General features: G+C 45.9%; 2 protein-coding genes across 4 annotated transcripts in view; one reads left to right on the top strand and one right to left on the bottom strand.

Moving 5' to 3' along the window:
- The window catches only part of SPHK1 (sphingosine kinase 1), a 42671-nt gene extending 39914 nt beyond the window's left edge, over positions 1-2757 (top strand). For both annotated transcript variants that reach the window (XM_042448497.1, XM_042448496.1), the window contains one exon: positions 1321-2757. In XM_042448497.1, coding sequence (XP_042304431.1) covers positions 1321-2146 — 826 coding nt within the window. In that variant the 3' untranslated portion in view covers positions 2147-2757. The remainder of the gene's footprint in view (positions 1-1320) is intronic.
- A 4238-nt stretch (positions 2758-6995) lies between these two features.
- Positions 6996-12947, bottom strand: part of UBE2O (ubiquitin conjugating enzyme E2 O) — a 152358-nt gene continuing 146406 nt past the window's right edge. For both annotated transcript variants that reach the window (XM_042448835.1, XM_042448834.1), the window contains 2 exons: positions 12421-12478; positions 6996-10390 (listed from right to left, as the gene is read on the bottom strand). In XM_042448835.1, coding sequence (XP_042304769.1) covers positions 9636-10390; positions 12421-12478 — 813 coding nt within the window. In that variant the 3' untranslated portion in view covers positions 6996-9635. The remainder of the gene's footprint in view (positions 10391-12420; positions 12479-12947) is intronic.

Genomic DNA, 12947 nt, shown 5'->3' with positions numbered 1-12947 from the left:
TAAATTTTTTCCCGGCCCAGGCTCCCGGGCTCCCCGATTTCCCTTATTCCTCTCGTGGCCCCATCCCCTGATGGTGAGGATTACTGAGGGTTTTGGGGTTTAGTTTAGGATAGTATAATTATACATTGTTATAGTCCCATTTTAATACATTTAAGTGTTTAATATTTTTTTAAGGGGGGGGAAGGGAGTATAAATATTTATGTATATTTTATTCTGTAAATTTCTATGTTGTTCACCGCCCAGATTTGCTTTGCCACCGGGCGGTATAGAAATTTATTATTATTATTATTATTATTATTATTATTATTATTATTATTATTATTATTATCATTAGGCTATAAACTACAATATAGTACTTATCTCCCAGTTTACTTATTCATAAACTACTCCCAGAAAGACTTAGGGACAATCCATCTTCTACCGGTTGTGGCCTCCAGGAACCACCCTGCTCAGAAGCCTTAAAAGCAATAACTGCCTGTTTTCTTGCTGGATGCATTCTTTCACAAAAGGCACATTTTATTATGGTACATGGTGCCAGAGGTCTTAGCCTATTGGTCACTCTGGCCAGTCTCGCTTGCCTTGCCAGATCAAACTTGACAAGTGTTGTATGTTACGCTGCTCCCTTGTCTGGCTCCTGCTGCTTCAGGGGCTGGGACAGAGGTGACTGCAGATGGTTCAGCCTGCTCAAAGGCACCCTGTCCAATGTTCTTTACTTCCACCGTAGACTGCCATTCCCACTGCAGCTGCTTTGCTAATCTAGCATCTCAGCTCCTTTATCTGAACTGAAAGGAGGGTGTGTTGGGTGAAGGTCAGAGTTTATGAGGAAACACTTCTGGAGAGATGATACAACCACAGACAGCTTCCTACAACCTGGCAGACTCTTGAATTTTCACCTACAACCTTCAGCATCCAGGGGACACAGCTTGAAACAACTGGAGGCCAGCAGGTTTGGGAAGGATGGCCTACATTTGTGTATTATCAGTGTGATGAGGTTGTTTCTACTTCACAGTAGTAAAGTGGGCAAGCAGCAACTGCATGGCTCACTCCCCCTCCATTTCATTCCCATGCAGGCCAGGAGGCAATAAAGTGGTCGCACATGATGTATCTGTATGACTGATGTTTTTGCGTGTTACCCATGCAGTATGCGAGTCAGTCAGAGGAAACCAGTTCAAAGGTGATGCCAACCTGTGAAGGCAAGAAAAGAAGCACTGACAGCTTATTCACTTTAGCATATTTTACTCCCAAATCAGTTATCAAAAAGTGCTGTTTTTTTATGCTCTTCCATTTTGACTCTCACTGTCTCTTTCTCTCCCACTACAGCAAGGGCAACTTTGTCAAGGAAGAGCTGCTAATGAACTGCACGTATTTTCTATGTAAAGGCCTGCATGCTCCCATGGACTTAGTGTCCCTACGCACAGCTTCAGGAAAGCGCCTGTTCTCCTTCCTTAGCTTTGGCTGGGGTTTCGTATCTGATGTGGACATAGCCAGTGAAAGGTATCGTAAACTAGGCAGTGCCCGCTTCACTGTAGGCACATTCCAGCTCTTGACCTCGCTCCAAGTTTACAAGGGCCGCCTCGCGTACCTGCCAGTTGAAGAGCAGAGCCCCACCCCGATTTCGTTTCCTCCTGGAGCACAGAACTGCTCATCAGCACAGGACACCACCCAGCCATCCTCCAACAACAGCAAGTCGCCAGTTCATATACTGCCCCCATCTGTGCCTTCACTCCCTAGTGAGGACTGTGTGCTAGAGGACTCCTTGTTGGTACCCTTAGAACAACCGGTTCCTAGCCATTGGACTGTAGTGCCTGAGGAGGAGTTTGTCTCCATCGTTGCTATCCTTCAGTCCCACCTGGGTGCAGATCTTCTCTTGGCTCCCCCAGCCAAGCTGTATGATGATGCAATCCACCTTTTCTATTTGACTGCTGGGGTCTCCAGGATGGCCATGGTCAAGTTCTTCATGGCCATGGACAAAGGGACGCACTTGGCTCTCAATAACCCCCACCTCCATTATGTGCCTGTGAAAGCCTTTCGGGTTGAGCCCCTCGAGCACAAGGGCTTCATGACAGTGGACGGTGAAGTGTTGGCATGTGAAGCTGTGCAAGGTCAAATTCACAGACAACTTGCCCGTATCATCACAGGCTCCTGAGAGGCCTGGGGCCCTCAGAACAAGGAGCAGTGGTGCTAGGAGCAAAAGGGATCTTGTAAACCTGTGGGGTGGGATGAGGAGATTTCACCAATGCTCCACCTGGTCAAGAAAACATCAACTGATCATTCTCAGGGGGAACTTGGCTTCAGAACAGCTATTTAGTTATTACATTATGAATGAGGGCAAGCCACCTTTCTTGTGTTAACAGATTATGTCCTCTCTCCAGTGCCGTGCAGTAGAAAAGTTAGTTTTAGAGTCTTCCAGTTCTGCATAGCTCTAGAGGAAGAGAAGAGAGGTCTCCAGATTAAACCAAAGCCAGCCAGCTCCACTGCAAGGCTGTTTTGTCCTTCTTCCCAAGTTCAAACCTGCCATACAAAGCAGCTGAAGCAGAGGGCATGACATCATCCTAATACAGTGTTTAGATAAAAATGGCTCAATCCCATGCCCCTCTGAGGACCAATTTAAAGCCTCTCATTTTGTAAAGGTTTTTTTTTAATCACTGTTGCTACACACACACAAAATTGTACATAGTGGTAAATTATACTATGGAAAAATCAAAGATGTAGCTTCTTCAAAAATAAAAGCTATGAAAGGAAACCAAATGGATTTCTGTGCAGAGTAATGCCAATAATTTTGCTTTTGCAAGGCTGGGCTGCGATCTTTCTACTGGAAAAGCATGTACCTCTTACAATTGATGGGAATCATGTGGCCCTCCAGATGTTATTGGGCTGCAACTTTCATCTGGGATTTTCAATCCAACGTCTGGAGGGCTGCATAATTCCCACCTGCCTTTCAGTTCATGTCTTTTCTCACTGCAAGTACCTTACCCTAATTGATAACTTATCCTTTTGACTTTTTCATGTACAGGGCGCATCAGCAAACTGAGTGGTTAATTGACTACTTTTTGTCCAGGTGCATTATATACTCTCTAGTAATTGCTTTACAATCAAAACTGTCACCTACATATGGTTAGGTTCCTTGACTGCCATAGGGGACAAGTCAACACATGCTGAATCTATACTGCTTGGCAAACACCATACATAACTATTTGAGAGGTACCAGCACTGCCAAAAATGGCGAGGTTGAAGTATGGCTGTCTTTCTACATTTGCCATGTGTTTGGAAAATACACACAGTGTGAAACCAGCCCAAGGTTTTGTTTTGAAAAGATGCAGTTTGTTAGGTGAGGCAAAGGCTTCATTAGCCCTTTAACCCCAACCACGGTGCACACCAAACTTGCTGCGTAGCACATCAAATGTTAATCTAAAGTTGGAAGATTCCAAAGTAATCTGCTAGGATTCTTTAGTTCATAAAATGAAGGCTTCAACGGTATAGTTGCATTCCCTTTTGCACCAACCTCACAAGACTTTCAGACTCACCATGGGTAGATTTTTAAATGTTTGTAAGGTGGGTGCAGGGAACTCCCTCCCCCTCCGTTAAGGGGCTCAGATAGAGACAGGGGCGGGTTACAGACGGGCAAAAAGGGGTGTATTCATGACATCATGAAGGTAGAGCCTTCAGACGGGCCTTACCTGAATGCCGCCATGAACACGCCCCCCGCACGCCCCAAGCGGGAAGAAGCGGCGATTAAAAAGGTGCTGCTTTTTTCCAGTTTTCTTTTCTGTTTGCTGCGCAGCATCCGTCTTGTAAGCCTGCTGCACCGGTTATGTCAGAATTGCTACCGCCGAATTTAAGTTGCCCATTAAAAGCTCCGTGTCTGCTGCGTCGCATAATGAGTCGGGGTCCTGGAACTGTGCAGTTTGCAGTCAGGCTTTAATTGCCGCGTCAGCTGCCATGCAGGTGTGGAAGCTGCGGGCACAGCTGCAGCGCATTTTAAGACTCGTAACCCTAACCCTAGCGCAACATGTACGCATGCGTGCTGGAAAAGTTTGGACTTTAAAAGTGCACCTACACACATTCTGTGCCATTTTCACCTAACAATAAAAAAACACTAAAACTGTAAATATTTACAATGTACAAGGGAGGTGATGGGGGATGGAGGGGGACAGCGGTGGCAGCGGAGACAGCTGTGGCTGCGCATTGCAGATTCAGCAGGAGCGAGGCGCGGGGACCAAAGGAGAGGAGGATCTATGATGCTGGTGACATGGAAAGTGCACCAAGGGACAAGTATTGAAAAAAACAGCTGGCTGGCAGGAGACCACCATTGTTCTTGGGCAGAGCGGGGGGGGGGAAAGTTTTAAAGGGGCTTGGGCACTTTAAATGTGCCCATAGGCTTTCTGCCGCCGCCGCTTGGCGCTGCAGCTGCGCAGCTGCGCATCCGCCAGCCGGCAAAGGAAAAAAAAAAGGCCCATTTTTGGCCGCCCGTGCGGAAGCTGCCTCTCTCTTTGCAGCGTTCTCCGAGGCGGCGGTTTGGAAACTCCGGGTCTGAAACGGCCCCAGGTGAGGCGTCTTCACTGCCCCCCATGTGGAAGCCCCATACACCTGAGCCACGCCCCCGGGGCGGGCGGTCTGGAGGCTCCTTATTCAGCAGAATACACCTCCAAGACGTCTTCCCCTGCCCGTCTGTAACCCGCCTTAGGCAAATACTTAGGTCAAGTGAGAACCACCACCTTTTCTTTCATATTCCTTTGTCTCCCACCTCCACACTTGTGGGCTGCTGGGGAAAGGGACGGGCTCATTGCTCGCAGCAGGCTTTTCAGGTTAAAGTCAATGGCTGCAGTTTCCCCATCCCTATTGTAATTCAGACTTCATGAGGATGTAGTTCAGAGTTCCAGAGGATGAAATAGGCAGTGTTGTAGTGATCCCAATTTCCCAATCCATAGATAGGTTTGGTGTTCACAGCTGCTAAGTGTCCGGATCAAGTGATGGGATGGTAACAACGTTTTCCTATCGAAAGAACCAGATCTGAGTTTAAGAGCAAGATTTTCACATTAAGATCCTTATCGTTTTCATTTTATTAGCTTTATAAAGGTAGATCATACTGCATTAGCACCACTTTGTACACAGAGTGAGTAAACTGTATGCAAATGTTAACAGAATTTGAGTTGATATTTCCCAAGGCCTTGCACTATTTGCTTTGTACTATGTACAGAAACTCTTCCAAGAGGGTTACCAAGACTTCTGCATGGTCCTCAAAATATGAGCAGACTAGACTTGTTTTAAGCAACTGCACTGCCTATCAAATACTGTTACAGAAGTCTCCTAACATGGCCAACATGGTTGAAACTAGTGGTGATGGGGGCCTTCAAAGTGATGTTCCAAGTCTTTGTTGAAACATCAAAGAATCCAGTAACACACCTTCCAAAAACAACATATTTATATGTAGACTATAGGGAGTCTAGCTGTATGTCTCGGCACAGACAAGAACATTTAAAAAAAATAAAAAGCAATGGTGGGGAAATCTAGTGGTATCTTTAAGATCAACTGATTTATCACAGCTTAAGTGTGTGCATATATGCCTTCAAATTGCCTGTCAATCTATGGCAACCCCATATGGAGTCCTGGTGGTACAGTGGTTAAATGCTGCTTCCACAGCCAAAAGTTGTTCAACTCTAGAGAAGGGCTCCAAAATCCATTCAGCCTTCCAGCCTTTTGTAGGTCGCTAAAATGAGTACCCAGTTTCTTGGGATGCAGACTGTAAACAGATTTTATCTCCTGTATCATTATGTTGCAAAGAACATTCTCATTTGTCCCTAGAATGGGAGTCAGACTATTGTTTTTGTAGGGACTTTTTAAAAGAAGTGTTAGCTGAGACTGAAGCAGTTTTTTTAAAAAAAAAGCTCCTAGACATTCACATGATTACTTTAAAATGATTCATGTCACCAAATGCTGAGTTGCAAGAAGAATGGGGCAATGAATTGGCTTATTTTGTAAAAACAAGAAAACAGAAAAAATAAAGACTTAAGTTCCAGACAACTGATAAGGAGATAAGTTTGTGTCTGGCCTGTATCATGGAAACTAGTGATTTAAATGTTCCACTCTACCTACTTACCTTTAACAGCTGCAAGAGATCACACTTACAAGAGAAGTAGTAGGCCTTTGCTTCCCTCTCCTTCAAGACCAGAAACTAGAGAATCTAAGCATGTGTAAAAAACCTCAAGCTAGAAGTAAATACTACTACCAAAGATGCCCCCAAATAAACTGTATTTAACAGGTCTGTTTAGTTTATACAAACCTTTAAATAATGGTTATTACTCTGTTCCAGTTCAAGTTGGGAGGAAGGATAGGTTTGAGCATGTCAAAGAAAATCCACATGTTAGAGGACATACTACTGCGAAGTACATTATTTTAATGTTCCTACTGCTGTTTGTTCCTTCCCTTCCCGGAAACCTAATTCCCACTGATTTGATCCAAAGAGCTGAAATGTGAGCATGGCTATTTCCACGATGAGGAGCTTAAAAATTCAAAGAGGCATGATTATCATGCATACATTTATATGCATGAAGAAACTGGAAACAGTCTCCATGCTTCCTTGGAAAAGCTCACCATGGGAGAAGGGGGATGCATAAACTGTGTACTAGTCAACTAACACTGCAACAAACAGGAGCCCATTTAACAGACATTGCCTCAGTCACTACAAATGCTGCAAAGACCATGTGCAGCAAAGGGGCATAATGCTAAAATGGGTAATCCAAAAGGACAACAAAGACTCTGGCACCATGTACATTTAAAAGTATCAAGGAGAAAAAATTCCAGTGAAATCTTCTCTGTTCGGGGGTAGGGGGGATGGTGGCGGCTGGTCACAAGCTGTAGGAATGATCCTGTTCCCCAGACAAAGCATACGATAACTGACTGGGAAAAGGTTCTTCAGGCACACCCACATCCACTTCTCCAGCAACACACACAACTTATACCTCAGACAGAAGGAGAAACAGTGGAGACCCATCAAATCTATTGACAGCAGCAAAACATAATGGCAAGCCACTTTCTCTCCTTTATTACTACATCTTAATTAGGCAAACAAAATTTGCAAGTAAAAAAAGATGAATCACACAGTACTTTTATACATATATTGTAAGCAACCAAGCATTCACAGCTGCAAAAGTAACACACCTCTAAGCATTGCTCCAGTATGACAGCTCCATCAGATTTAAATACTGTACAGAATCAAGGCTAGAAATTTATTTTTGTAATAATTTCTTTCCCCATCCCACCCCAGCACTTAACAATAGAGATTTTAATTTATACATCACAATCATGTAGCCCATCTCAAGACTAACAATATGCCTCATGCTTTGGCTTTTCGGTGTGTGTTTAAGCATTTTTTTTTTAAATTCTCTTCACTCTTTATTACATACATACACCAAAAAAGTTACATAGTTGCAGTGTGCTCACCAGCAACTGCATAACTAGAGCTTCACATTATCCAAAAGCTTATCAAGGAAAAATGTAAACTTCTGTGCATACCTCTGGTAGTGGCTGACAGCAAAGATATAGGGACAGTGCTTGATTGATGCAAAAGGTAGGTCCCTAAGAGGGCAAGGAGAAAGCAAGATCTTCCCATGACATGATACACCCTTCCAGGAAGTCAGACAAAGCTCTCAAGTTGCACTTGAGAAAGCATGATCCTCCTATAGTTCTGCTCCTTCCTGTTAATAGCACTAGGTAGTCATCACTAGATGGGTGGCTATGTGACTGGTGGTTTGGGAAAGCTTGGTTGTTGTTTTTTTTTAATGTGTTAGTATTATGTAATATGAGGCTGATTGGTTCCTCCCTCTGGGTGGGATAAGAATCCATGGTCTCATCTCCATGAGGAATGCAGGGATACCCAGGGGCTAAGACTCAGCTCTCCTGGCTGTCTGCCCTTTAACACAATAAATGGTGTTGTCTGGGAATGGAGGCCACAGAGTCCTCCTGCCAAATTCCTTTCTTGCCCCTTCTCTCATAGGATGACTATCAACCTGATTCTTCTGCCACTTTTTAAAAATCAAACTTAGTCTGGCCTCTGTTCTGATTCATGATTGGCTTGGCCACAACAGCTTGCATACCGTAACTTCCCAACTAGATAACTAATACTAGTCATCACCCGCACTACTAAGACAAACTTGCTAACTAATATCCAAGTAAACACAAGACTCATGTCTTCATCCTCCACTTCTCCTACTAGACAGTTCTATTAGAAGGATGTCAGAGGGCTACTAGGTCATTGTCAGAGAATGGGAGAGTACCAGGGTAGCTAACTGTGATGTCATGCAAAGATGGAAGGGTGGGGGATAGTGGATGAAGAGCAGATGGTGCTTCTGTTCAGGATACAAGAACTGAACACACCGCCAGCTTTGACTCATCTGAAGAACATAGCCGGGCCCTCTGCCATGTCACATACAACCAGCTGGGGGAAGTTACACAGTCAAGGAGCAAGAGATGGGAAAGTACATGTGGCTCACAATAAAGGCTGTAACTGACTGACTGAAGGATGTGGTGTTAGAGAGGCTCACTGACTACCAAAGTGTAGGCTTGCTGCTGTAAAGTTCATACAAGTCTGCAGAGAGACAGCCAGACAGAGCTGCCACTTTGTGAGCACACTAGTGAAAGCTGAAATTGTAAAGAAAAAGAAAAAAGAACACCTTGAGTTGCATCATGCAATTATTTTGTGTGTCTTCCTGAGGTACCCTGGTGTAGACAGTTGAGTTGGTAGCAGAGTGTTCATGTGTTCAGGAGAGTAGTGAGCAATGCTATATGCACTATTCCCCGTCAAGGCAAAGTGGAAAGAGATACGCTCTTCAGAATAAACTGTATACTCAAGACAGATGACAGGTGATCTTCACAAGCCAAAGAGAAGATTCTGAGTGCTGACCACATCTAGTGCACCTTACTCACTACTTTCTGCCTATTGAAGGATTTGACCACCAAAAAAACACAAATATCATATCCTTCTCTTTGTGGTTCTGGTAAGTGCAAGCTACACTAAACTGAGGGTTTCTGGAAAATTTATCCCCTGAGCTCACATAGATGTGGCATGCCAACCACCACCCCCACCAAAAAAACAAAGAGCTGAAATGTGGGCTATTCATTGCTTACTAACAGGCTTGTGAAGTCAGGTCAGAAGGCAGAGAAAAAGTACAACATTGTGTCTTCCTCGCTTGATATAAGCTTGAGATCTTCCAGCATTCCCCATCATCACTGCAATCACCATCATCCACAGCATCCAAGAGGATTGAATAGGAAAGAGGGAGTCACTTCATACAGTACTTGAGATGATCCACTTCCAGCTATGAGCTCCAAATGGAAAAGCTACACGTCCTACCACTTTGAACCCTCATGTTCAAAAGGGGAACAAGATGTACATCTGGGTGGGTTGTCGGGTGGGTTTCTACATTGTTGCTCAATCATCCTGGGCATCTGGAATGGGGGTGATGGGGAGTGCCAGCCTAAAAATGACTTATGGGAGCTTCTGCTTTCTCTATAACAAACCAGGCCAAGGAGGAATGGGTGCAGTGAGTCAGTCTATTTATTGTTAACAATGTTTGCTAGCTCCATCCTCCCTGCTTCCCCTTCTTTTCTGTGCGTCTGTCTGTCCCTAACCTGATGTTTTACTTGTCTTCTGTCCACTCTGGGATGTTGGCCTCTATTAAGGCAGCCCGGTACTGCTGCAAGACACCACGGATGCTCTTAATGAACCCCTTGGACAAGGGGAAGAGGGGAAACCCAATGTCAGGGTAGCCACTCCTCTCAGGTAGAAAGCTCCTATAGCTCTTTCTCCTTTTCTTTGGTTTCACACTAGGCTGAGTGGCAGAGTCTTGAATAGCTTTACCCTCATCCATTAGGTCTCTGGTGAAGTGCGCTGCTCTGGCTTGGCCCAGGCTCTCAAAGTCTGAATACTGATGTACATCACTGGCCGCCAGTGTTGACATTCCACACCCAGAGTCTTCCAGTTCCTCCTTGCCATCAGAGAACTGACTAGTGGCTGCTGCTGCGGCAGCTCCTAACTCTTGCTCTCCCAATGGCCCCATACTTTCTACAGGGCTCTCAGCCAGAATGCCAGATGCTGGAGGTACAAAGGAAGATTCTCCTAGGACGGTGTGATCATGACTCCTTTCCACCAGCTCATTTGTTTCCACCCAGGACTCAATACGGTGGACCAAGCGCCAGCCATTGCAGCAGAAATGCTCAAAGATCTCCTGCTCAAAGACTTCTACTGGCTTGCGTAACAGCTGCATCATTGACTGCACCACTCGGATCAAAGCCATTTCATTGTAGCATCGGCTGTTCTCATACCCCTCTTGCAAGCCCCGGTCACTGTCGAAACCAGCCTCATTGTAATAAGGTTCGTTGACAAGGATAAGTCCTGATGGTAAGAAAATGGGAGGAGAGGACGGGGAAGAAAGAGGAGGAATGGTGAGAATAAAACATTTAGAGCAGTAAAAGGATACATATGTACATGGAAATATACATACATTCTGCTAGGGCCGTGATGGTGAACCTATGGCATGTGTGCCATGGGTGGCACGTGATGCCATTTCACCAGGCACGGGGTGAAGGAGAAGGCGGAACGGGCGCGTGCCTGTTCTGCCTCCTCCCTGCCATTTTCGGGCCTCCCGCTGTCTCTCTGAGACAGCGGGAAGCCAGAAAATGGCACCTGGGAGGAGACAGCGCGCACACATCTGTCTCCTCCTCCCAGCCTCGTTTCCCTCAGCCTCCCTTCGCTCTGCGCTAAAGGGCTCCATGGAGACCTTTAGCGCGGAGCGAAGAGCTGAAGCGGAGGGCGCTGGGACGCGTTCCCAGCCTCCTTCCCCTCGGCCTCCCTTCGCTCTGCACTAAAGGGCTCCATGGAGACCTTTAGCGCGGAGCGAAGAGCCAAAGGGGAGAGCGCTGGGACGCGTTCCAAGCCTCCTTCCCCTCGGCCTCCCTTCACTCTGCGCTAAAGGGCTCCATGGAGCCCTTTAGCGCGGAGCGAAGAGCTGAAGGGAAAGGCCTGTGACTGGTGCCCAAGCCCTTCCCTTTGGCCGAACGGGCCCCTTGGAGCCCTTTCAGCCGAAGGGAGAGGCTGAAGTGAAGGGCCTGGGACGGGTCCCCGGTCTCCTTCTCCTCAGCCTCCCTTTCCTCGGAGCGAACGGGTCCCTTGCAGCCGTCCTCCGAGGACTGTTTTCCGGCCTCTGACAGCCCCAAAGGGACTCACAGGCCGGCAAACCCTGGAGGACGGAGCCCAAGGGCTCCCGCCACTGGGCACCGTCCTCCAAGGACTGTTTGCCGGCCTCTGAGAGCCCCAAAGGGACCATCAGAGGCAGGCAAAGGCGGGGGGGGGGGGACAGAAGCTCTGCCCCCTGGCACCCAGCCCCCATCCTGGGGGTAGAAGCCCCACCCCCGGCACATGAACTACAAAAGGTTCGCCATCACTGTGCTAGGGTGTACCTCAGCTAGAAAAGAAGCAGATATATATATATATATATATATATATATATATATATATATATATATCACAGTTTAGAATTTCAAGGACAGGGATGGGGGTAAGTAATTTCACTTTTGGAAAGGCCTTCCCCCCCTGTAGGATTGAGAGGCGATGCTTTGATGCCAGCTCAACCTGCAGTTAGGCAACTTCATCACAAGCTTCAGCTATTACCCCCAAATTTTGGGATTGACACTTAATGTAGCCAAAGCTTCCAGCCATACACAATTCCCCAGTATATCTTAAGCAAAATGTCTGGAAAATTCAGGCATCAAGATTGCCCTTCCACTAACCCTCCAGATGTTTGGAAGAAAAAACTTATGTGGTTTGGATGCCCTCTTGTTACTGATAAACAAGCTGTTCTGATTTAAAGTTTCCAGCTTATCTAAATGATAGTTACAACTGACAACTACACTACATTATAATATATGTGTAGACAACCTATGTCACACGCACACCATGTTATCCTCTGAACACATGACAATCACAGACTCAAGCTGAAATGCTACTCAGAAAGAGAACTACACTCCAGCCTGGCCCTTGAAATGACAGACTGGGGTGCTTCATCATCAATAATAGTTGATTCCTGCATGTGTGGGCTGCACACCTGAAGAAAAGGGCAGTAAGGAAAAATCTGTGTGGGCAAAAATAAGCACCGTGTGGGTAAACTAACGTTGGATGGCTTTCAACAGCCAGCTCAAGGACTGCTTGCAACCCCTTCTGTGAGTTGGCAGCTGTCTCATGATGGCTGTGATTTTCCTGTGAGGGCATGAAAAGAAGAGTGAACTGATACTAGTGGCTGAAATACACTGGGCAAGGGAGGGAAGTGGACAACTCTGTTAAACAAAGTAAGAGAATATGACTGTGCCTGTTTGGATCATCTGAAGGCTAAACTCTGGCCCCAGCTTTTTCCTTTTACTGAAATTTACCTTGGATTGAGATGAGCACCTGGAGAAGGCTGGATTTACTGGTCCACCTCTCTGTGCCCTAGAAGAGACAGATGAGCACAACAGGTAAGCCTTGTGTTTCTACAAGGCCCAAAACAGGATGAATAAATATACAGGAATTAGGTTGCAAATTAGGTTCACAAACCAAGCAACTACCTTGTTTTAGGGGTGCATGAGAAAGTAATAAATTCTTCTGGTATTTGGGTTTTTGAGTGTCATGCAGACTTCTCTCCACTAGGATTGCAAAGTCAGGGCTTAAACACTGGCTATACTGGCTTGGCACAATAAATGTGGCTAATTAGGCTCTGATATAGTCTGGCATTGCAGAAGTGAGCCCAGAGACATCTGTATCACACTGTGATTGCCATCCCCTCCACCTGTTTGCAAGGAACCCTGCAGACAACTGGAGTAGCATATTCGATAGGCATGCCGATGGAAAATATCTCAGTATCCTCATCCTCAAAGTGTCCTTTGTGCAATGATACTTGACCTTTGCCCTCCAGATGTTG

The sequence above is a fragment of the Sceloporus undulatus genome, chromosome 2, assembly GCF_019175285.1.
Source record: "Sceloporus undulatus isolate JIND9_A2432 ecotype Alabama chromosome 2, SceUnd_v1.1, whole genome shotgun sequence".
NCBI lineage: Eukaryota > Metazoa > Chordata > Lepidosauria > Squamata > Phrynosomatidae > Sceloporus > Sceloporus undulatus.
Note: the sequence above shows the minus strand (reverse complement) of the source record. Positions and strands in the feature narration are given on the sequence as shown.